Source organism: Myotis davidii, unplaced genomic scaffold, assembly GCF_000327345.1.
Source record: "Myotis davidii unplaced genomic scaffold, ASM32734v1 scaffold104, whole genome shotgun sequence".
Classification (NCBI taxonomy): Eukaryota; Metazoa; Chordata; class Mammalia; order Chiroptera; family Vespertilionidae; genus Myotis; species Myotis davidii.
In genome coordinates, this window is record NW_006296625.1 from 6,274,344 (window position 1) to 6,283,888 (window position 9,545).

The 9,545-nt window shown below is 43.5% G+C and overlaps 1 protein-coding gene across 1 annotated transcript in view; it reads left to right on the plus strand.

Moving 5' to 3' along the window:
* BCKDHB (branched chain keto acid dehydrogenase E1, beta polypeptide) overlaps positions 1-9,545 on the plus strand; it is a 67,125-nt gene that overhangs the window by 4,452 nt on the left and 53,128 nt on the right. Inside the window, exon 2 of the mRNA XM_015569453.1 lies at positions 2,631-2,699. Within this exon, the coding sequence (XP_015424939.1) occupies positions 2,631-2,699 (69 nt within the window). The remainder of the gene's footprint in view (positions 1-2,630; positions 2,700-9,545) is intronic.

Below are 9,545 nucleotides of genomic sequence, written 5' to 3' on the forward strand. Positions count from 1 at the left end.
TAGGGATTTGGCCTGCCCTCTGCAACCTGGGAGCGGGCCTAAGCCAGCAGGTCGTTATCTCCTGAGGGGTCCCAGACTGCGAGAGGGCACAGGCCGGTCTGAGGGACTCCCCCTTCCCCCCGAGTGCACAAATTTTTGTGCACCGCGCCTCTAGTCCTATATAATAAAAGCTCAGTGACTGAAACTGTGGAATGACCAGAACGACCAGAGACCAGAACACCATGGCCATCGCCCATGCTGGTCCCGCCCCCCAGGGAGTGGTTAGGGCCACCCCTAGGCAAAGTGATAGGGTGTGAGTTTGATGGGGGAAAGTTGAAGAAATGGGGGGAAGGTCTTAAGGGTCTGCAGGGTTGGGGTTGTTGGCCTGGAGTAGGTTTGGAGTGTGCTGGGGAAGGAAGAAGAAGATCCGATTGGAAAATGGCTCAGCACAGTACCTTTCTCATTGAGAACCTGGACAGTGCCAGCTGTGGACTGAATGGGTGCTTCTTTATGAGTGCGCTTGAGACCCACATGTTCATGGCAGTGGCAGTACTCCTGAAAGTTCACTGATTCCAAATAGTAAACAGTTATCAATGTCAAAGAACAGAAAAATCCTCTCCAACCAGAGGCCCGGGATGTGGTAATGCGAGTGAAGGAAACACCACTTAAGGAGGAACTAGAAAAATCAGAAGTATGCGACCAGAGGATCGTGGGATTGTGGAGGACACCTGGGCGCCTACCACTAGAACATGAGCCTGTTACTGTGCATATACGTAGTCAGCCTTGTAGTCCTCAGTCTCGAAGTATTTGGACATGACTTGTGGTGGGAAGTTATTTCAATTGAGGTTTGCTGTTCCCTTGCGGGAGGAAGATCAAAATTAAAGGTTTCGTTTGTTACCTTGGTTTGAAGCGTCGGAAAATGGGATAGTGACGAATAAGAAACTTTGGAGATAGTGAAGGGCGGTTTGTCCAGATTGTTGAGAGCTCAGAATTGGAGTTTAATTGGGATAGAAATCCTGCTAATAGCACCTGATGCCTGAAATCTGAGCACTCTACTTTTAGGTTTTTCAGTTCAAGTTTTTGGAGATTGCCTATTAAAACATTCCTGGTTGGAAAGTGCAGAACACCATGGCCCCTCACCCAGGCTGGCCCTGCCCCCCCAGGGAGCAGTTTGGGGCGATCAGACAGGTAGGCGAGTGGTTAGGGCAATCAGGCAGGCAGGCAGAGGCAGAGGCCCGGGATGTGGTAATGCGAGTGAAGGAAACACCACTTAAGGAGGAACTAGAAAAATCAGAAGTATGCGACCAGAGGATCGTGGGATTGTGGAGGACACCTGGGCGCCTACCACTAGAACATGAGCCTGTTACTGCGCATATACGTAGTCAGCCTTGTAGTCCTCAGTCTCGAAGTATTTGGACATGACTTGTGGTGGGAAATTATTTCAATTGAGGTTTGCTGTTCCCTTGCGGGAGGAAGATCAAAATTAAAGGTTTCGTTTGTTACCTTGGTTTGAAGCGTCGGAAAATGGGATAGTGACGAATAAGAAACTTTGGAGATAGTGAAGGGCGGTTTGTCCAGATTGTTGAGAGCTCAGAATTGGAGTTTAATTGGGATAGAAATCCTCTTAATAGCACCTGATGCCTGAAATCTGAGCACTCTACTTTTAGATTTTCCAGTTCACATTTTTGGAGACTGCCTATCAAAACCCTCCTGGCTGGAAAGTGTTCGTATAGAAGCCCATAAGTATTAAGTGTTTGCTGTTTACCATGCTTAGCTCTTTGTAAGGAATATGGAATAATGTTAAACGCCTCATGTTCTCAAGAAGCTTGACTTTTAAAATAAAAAATAAAGAAGAAATATAAATATTAAAAAGAAAAAGTTTGAGTTTTAGGGGTGAAACAAGCAGCCAGGCAAGCAGTTAGGGGTGATCAGGCAGGTAAGCAAAGCAGTTAGGAGCCAGCTGTCCCAGATTGTGAGAGGGATGTCCAACTGTCGGTTTAGGCCTGATCAATGTGCGGGATCAGGCCTAAACCGGCAGTTGGACATCCCCCGAAAGGTTTGCGAGAGGATGCAGGCCAGGCTGAGGAAGCCCCCCCTCCCATGCATGAATGTTGTGCACTGGGCCTCTAGTAACATGTATAAAAAACCACTGTCCAGGGATTCAGAAGCCTGGAGTGTGAGTCATGGTTCTGCCTCTTGCTTTTTGACTTAGCAAGTTACTTTACTACTTAGATGGCCTCAATTTCTTCATGGTAAAACAAGATGAGATTTTAGATCAGTGGTTCTTTCATAACTGGAGAGATTTTGACCCCTCTTCCTCCTTTTATATGTTACATTGCCTAGAGAGATTTTGGCTATTACAGCTGTGTGTTTGGGGGCAACTGTCATCCACTGGGTAGAGATCAGAAATATGATATGCTTCTGTATGTCTACAATGCACAGAGCAGGCTGCTACAGCAAAAGAATTATCCAGTCCAAAATGTCCATAATGTTACAATTGAGAAACTTTGACTTGGATCTATGGTACAGATCTGTTTTCTGGTTGTTTTTTTTTAAATTTATTGTCTTGTTTTCTGTTTATATTACTTATCATTGTTACTATTACTTAGGGATTATTAAATAAAACATGTTCTTTAAACATTGTTTTTCAGTAATATTCGGTGAAGATGTTGCCTTTGGTGGAGTCTTTAGATGTACCGTTGGCTTGCGAGACAAGTATGGTAAGTTAATATCTTTATATATGAACAGTATTCCTGTAGAACTTTTACTTAAAGATCTTGAGAATATAAAATATACCTGTTATATTATTGCTATATCCTTATTATATGAATGGGTTTCTTTTTCATTTCCATAGCCATCCATTGAATCCTTTGGCCTAGATTTCTCCAAATGTAGCATCCCTTTGATCTGGTTCATGTTGCACATATTATAGATTTCAAAATAATCTTCATTAAACATATTGCTTATCACCTCATTCATATGTCCAGGAATCTTTGATATTATTGCTGCCTGCCTTAGCCAAGTTCAATTCCATTGCCTCTAGTTTAAGATTCTGCCCTATTAGTATCTGTTAACAAAGTTCATCATTTTTTTTAAAATATATTTTTATTGATTTTTTACAGAGAGGATGGGAGAGGGATAGAGAGTTAGAAACATTGATAAGAAAGAAACATCGATCAGCTGCCTCCTGCACACACCCCCTACTGGGGATGTGCCCGCAACCAAGGTACATGCCCTTGACTGGAATTGAACCTGGGACCTTTCAGTCTGCCGGCCGATGCTCTATCCACTGAGCCAAACCGGTTAGGGCTAGAGTTCATCTTTTATTACCTGTGTTAGTCAGGGTTATTCAGGAAATAGAAGTATTAGGATATGTCTATACTTCGGTGTGTATATGTGTGTGTGTGTGTATATATATATGTGTGTATATATATATGTGTATCTAGCTTTCTATATGGATAGATAGATCTATATATTGAGAGAGAGAGAGAGAGAGAGAGAGAGAGAGAGAGAGAGAATGAGTAATAGAGAGATTTACAAACAATTGTGGGACTGGCAAGTCTGAAATCTGTAGGGCAAGCCAACAAGCTGGAAACCCAGGTTTCTATATTGCAGTCTCCAGGCCAAATTTCTTTTTCTGTGGGAAATCACAGTCTTTTCTCCTAAGGCCTTCAAGTGATTGGATGAGGTCCAGCCACATTATGAGGGGTAATCCTCTTTACTTAAAGTCTGACTTAAATGTTAATCACATCTAAAAAATACCTTCACAGCAATATATAGACTGACATTTGATCAAACAACTGGGCACCATTGCCTAACCAAGTGGATACATAAAATGAACCATTACATTACCTTTCATCCCAGCTGATGGGTGTCTTTTGTTATCATGTGATTGATTTCTGCCTCTTGCTTTCATTCATTTCATTTGACTTAGACTCTCAGAATGCATTGTGGCCCATCCTAGCCTTCCCACTCCTGACTTTTTAAGTGAGGAATGTTTCACCAGCACCTACTGTGAGGGATACCTTTGACCATTTATTTCCTCTCTCGGTTTTATCTAATCTGGCAAAGCAGTTAAGATGGGGTGGGAGAGTTGACATCTATCTTTCTTCTTACCATTGACAATGCCCTGTAAGGCTCCTGTGTGCTAGCAGAGTAAAGGGTGAGGGTCTCTAAGATATTTTTTTCTAATTGTTGTTTCTTCTTATTCCATTCTTCTCTGAATTCAAGAAACCATAGCTTATTCCACATCACTTACCAGTTGTTCTCTCTTCTCTTTAATAGCAGGTTGACTTCCTGGGTCCTGTCCCTCTGTTTTTCCCTAGTTGTCTGTTTCTAACAGCTGTTTAAAGTTTGACATGGTTGGGCCAGTCTCAACTATCTCAAACTATTTCAGTTAGTTCCAGCTAATTTTGACACCTATAAACTTTAGATCTTAAAAAAAGTAAAAGCCTTTATACATTTGATTCAAAAATGTAATGCATATGCACTGTAGACAATTTGGGAAATATAGAAAAGTATAAAGAAGATGGAAAAAATTGTCCATACTTCCAGAGACAACCTCAAGAAAACCACTGTACATAGCTTAGTTTGTACACTTCTAAACTGTATTTAAATATATTTGCATGTATTAACTAATATTTAAAACACCGAATTACACTTTTGTTTTTTTTCTTAGGATCTTCATCTCTGCTTACATTGCCCGTCTGTTCTTGTATGCTGTCTGTTTTATCTTTTAGAGCCTTTAGCATTATTAAATTAACCATAGTTGTTTTAAGTTCTGGTCTGATAATTCTATTATCCCTACAGTGTCTAGTTCTGATGCTTGCTCTGTCTCTTCTAATTGTTTCTTTTTTGCCTTTTGTGATGCCTCATAATTTTTCTTGATATATAGCAAGGCGATTTACTGGGTAAAAGGAACTATTGTAAGTAGGCCTTTAAGGACGTGGTGAAGAATTGGGGCAGGGAGGGGAAGCATTCTATAGTCCAGCAGTCGCCAACCTTTCGGACCTTACATATTATCAGTGGTCCGCGGACCACCGGTTGGCGACCACTGCTATAGTCTATGAGTAAGTCCTCACTCTTTCGGTGAACCTGTGCCTGTGGACTATGAACTTTACAAGAGTTTCTTAATTTTTCCCCCACCTCGCAGGTGAGACAGGATGGCTAGAGTGGGTTAGAGTTGCTTATTTTCCTTCCCACAGGTCAGTTAGCTCTGATAATCCAGCAGCCAGGGTGCTGGTTAACTAGTATCACCTGAAGGCAGACCTTCTTAAGAAGGTGGTGCTTGGCCCTGGCTGGGTGGCTTAGTTGGTTGAAGTGTCATCCCATACACCAAAAGGTTTCCGGTTTGAGCCCTGGTCAGGGCACATATGGGAGGCAATTGATGGATGTTTCTCTCTTCCTTCTCTCTCTAAAAATCAATAAAAACATATCCTCCTTTAATGAGGTTAAAAAAAATAAGGGAGTGCTCTAGTGCAGTGGTTTTCAACCTTCTGTCCCTTTAAATATAGTTCCTTATGTTGTGACCCAACCATAAAATTATTTCCGTTGCTACTTCATAACTGTAATGTTAGTACTGTTATGATTCGTAATGTAAATATCTGTTATGCAGGATGGTCTTAGGCGACCCCTGTGAAAGGGTCGTTCGACTGCCAAAGGGGTCGCGACCCACAGGTTCAGAACCGCTGTAGTCTACTGTGTTTCAAAATTGTTCTTGTCTGCTTCCAGCAGGGGATTTTTTCTCCTGTATTTACTGTGGGAACCTAGTCCAGCTCCTGGAGGTAAACCTCTCAGTGGGGCCTCCCCATTGACGGAGTCTCTTGGCGTTTTTAACTCTCAGACTTGTCTACACTGAGCCTCCAACAATTAGGCAGTTACAGTTCAGATTTTCCTACTCGGGCACTGGTTCCTGCGGTGGTTTCAGCTCCTGGGTCTCTGCTCCTGTAAGTTGAGATTCCCTGTGATCAAGTGTCTGTCACTCTCATCTTGGGGGCTGTGGTCTGCTCTGTGTCCTCCCCTCTCTTATGGGTCTAAGAAGATTTTTCAGTCTATTTACCTTCTTGTTAGGACAAAGTGTCAACTTCTGAGATTCTTGCATGTGGAACTGAGAACCAGAAGTTGAAAAACATTTTTGTAACTTCTGGTGACCCTGTGAATGAGTGAGGCCCACAATGTCCAGTCCTCAGCAGCCTTGCTCAGTTCTTGTAGACTCATGCCCATGGCTTCATATTTGTCTTTTTTCTGTTACCTCTTATTTTTCTCAGAATTATTGTCTTGTCTGTATCTGTGTAGTTATATTGCTGAGCAATTTCTAGCCTTCACTGTTCCATCTTCCCTGAGCCCGTGTGTGGTAGCCTGTCATATGCTTGTTCAAGCTGATAAGTCTTCTCGTGGCTCTCTGCTCAGGTTTTCATCCTTGCGGCTCCTCTTCTTACTGTATCCATTCTGACTGGGGCATTTCATCCATGCCACTTTCAGGTCATGCACTAGCAACTTCGGAATTTCCATCTCTAGTCTAGACCTCTAGCCTGAGCTTCACTTCAGATCTGTATATTCAATACTTTATGTATCACTGCACATCATCACCTCAGCATTCCAGTCACTTCCAATTCAGCATTTTCAAACTCATATTTTCAAATTTAGTTGAATTTATTGTCTCTAACCAGCAGACTCATGCCTCCCAGTACATTTTCTATGTAAGTGAATCTACCACCATCTATTTGGTTACCTAAGCCAGAAACCAGGGAGATCCTAGTCTCTTCCTTTTTTTGCATTCCCTACATCCAGTCAAGTCCTACCTACACTTTTATCTTCATAGTTTGTCTTGAAAATAGTCTCTTTTTTTCCATTCTCACTGCCCTGGAGCCTCACTTTAGATTCTTAATCATTTCTGCTTGGACAGTTTCATTTTTCTTAGTAATTACGCTCTCTCTAATCCCCTACCTTCTTGCCAGTGTGATCATTCTGAAACATACATTTCTTGGTGGGATATATAAAAGACTTTGTGATCTTCCCCTACTTACCTACCTGACTGCAGATGCAGTCAATATTACTAATATTCCCTAAGCCCCTGTTTCTTTTCATCTCTCTTCCTTTTCGCATGCCATTTGAATTCCTCTCTCTCATCTGATTACCTGGTAAATTCTATTTCATGTTGAGATGGGTCCTCTGACCCTCAAGTAGACCAAGACACTACTTAATGACTGCTCAGATTTTACATCTTGCAAGTTATGTTGTAATTGTCTTTCCACCAAATCTGTGCACCAGACAATTTCTTAAAGGCAGCAGGTATTTAAATTGTTTGTGTATTCCTAGCTCTTAACATAGTGTTGGTGAATATTGAGACAATGGCCTATGGCCTCAAAAAGGGGATTTGTTTATCTTCCTTTAATGATTTTTTGTTGGTCTGATTCTCTTTCTTAAAAAATTGGTTAAAAAAAGGGAGAAACTAAGTCCACTGCTTGTAGAGGGCACTGCAGATTTATGTTTATATGACAAGGGGCTGAGCTAATGAATGGCTCTCTTAGCTTTATTGTCAACAACTGCTGTGAATTTTCATAACAGCTTTAGGACTATGATTCCAGGTTGATTCATAGGAACGATGAAGTCACAACTGCTGTCTCTAATGAGAGGAGGTGAGCTTCAGTGTTGGAAGTGAAGAATAAACGAAGTTAAGAAGAGCAATATGTTATTAAAAATGCTTTCTGCATATTAAAAAGTATCACTTGCCCTTTAAAAATACTCCTCTGCCCTTTTGAGTGGGAATTTTCAGTTATATGGAAATATGTCTGCTTAGTGGTTTTTCCCCAAAGTTAATTAATTAAAATATTATATTGATATATTGAATGCATTGTACGAAATGACATAGCGAAGACAGCATTAAATGACAGCAAAGACAATGTTTTATGAGGGATTGATTAGCTCTCTGGGGAAGGTGGAGTGTGGAGTGGGAACGAATCACAGTCAGTCAGTAGGTGGCAGCCTACACTTTGAAATGAGACTGTCCGTGTTGGCATTTTACCAATGTTCTCTAACTGTGGAGCAGTGTTTTAAATTCCATCAAGAGGGAGAATTTGAAGTATTGGGGGTTACTGACATAATACTGTAAAGCTGAATACTACTTAATATAAAAAGGAATTGTATGAGTAAGGACAATGCTATGAAAGAGGTAGATAGAATTCTATTGTATTCCAGATAATCTAGGTGAGTGTGGGTTTAGTACCATTAAACTGCTTTTCTCCTTCCTTTTCCTTTGATAGAACAAAATAATAGGAGTGCTTTGAAGACTTAAAATTGACTGGTATAACCTCATCAACACATTCCATACCAAATGGCAATTTTAAACTCTTTAGGCAAGGAGATCCCTTGAATAGGAGCAAAAGTTAGAATTTGGAGAATTCTAGGGAAGCATTGAGTAGAAGAGAGCAATTAAAGGTAGTTGATTTTAGGGTGTGTGTGATTTTTATGTTGAGTACCACACATTCTTTCATTTATGTTTGAGACAGATTCCACATGCCATATGCAAAATTTGTCCTCGATAGAGCATGTGTGTGCTTTAGTCAAATAAGACTTTGGTATGTCAGGTTCAGGGTGTGTTTTTATTTTACACACTAGAGGCCCAGTGCACAAAAATTCGTGCACTGTGGGGAGGGGTTGTCCTTTAGCCCTGTCTGTGCCCTCTCACTGTCCAGGAGCCCTCAGGGGATGCACTACTGATGGCCTAAGCCACAGTCTGGCCTTCCTCTGCAGGAGGCGACCGGGTAGGTGGTCAGGGGATGGTGCCTCCCCCATCACCCCGCTGCTGCTGCCCTGCCACAGCCAGCCTCCCTCTGCAGGAGGTGACCAGGCAGGTGGGCGATCAGGTGACTGCACCACCCCCATCACCCTGCCACTGGCCTCCCTCTGTGGGAACCCTGCCACTGGCCTCCTTCTGTGGGAGGCAATCAGGCCAATTAGGGGAAGCCACTGCCCCCATAACCCTGCTGCTGCTGCTGCTGCCACCACTGGCCTCCCTCTGCAGGAGGCGACTGGGCTGCTGATCAAGGGATGGTGCCTACTGGCATGGCCCCACCCCCCAATCACCCCACCTCCCCCATCGCCCCTCTGCTGACTCTGGTCTCTGCTGCCTCCCCCCATCCCCCTCATTGCCCTCCCCTCCTCCCCACTGGCATGCGCCTTGGCTGGCCTGGCGCTGCCTGCACTACTGATGGCCTAAGCCACAGTCTGGCCTTCCTCTGCAGGAGGCGACCGGGTAGGTGGTCAGGGGATGGTGCCTCCCCCATCACCCCGCTGCTGCTGCCCTGCCACAGCCAGCCTCCCTCTGCAGGAGGTGACCAGGCAGGTGGGCGATCAGGTGACTGCACCACCCCCATCACCCTGCCACTGGCCTCCTTCTGTGGGAGGCAATCAGGCCAATTAGGGGAAGCCACTGCCCCCATAACCCTGCTGCTGCTGCTGCTGCCACCACTGGCCTCCCTCTGCAGGAGGCGACTGGGCTGCTGATCAAGGGATGGTGCCTACTGGCATGGCCCCACCCCCCAATCACCCCACCTCCCCCATCGCCC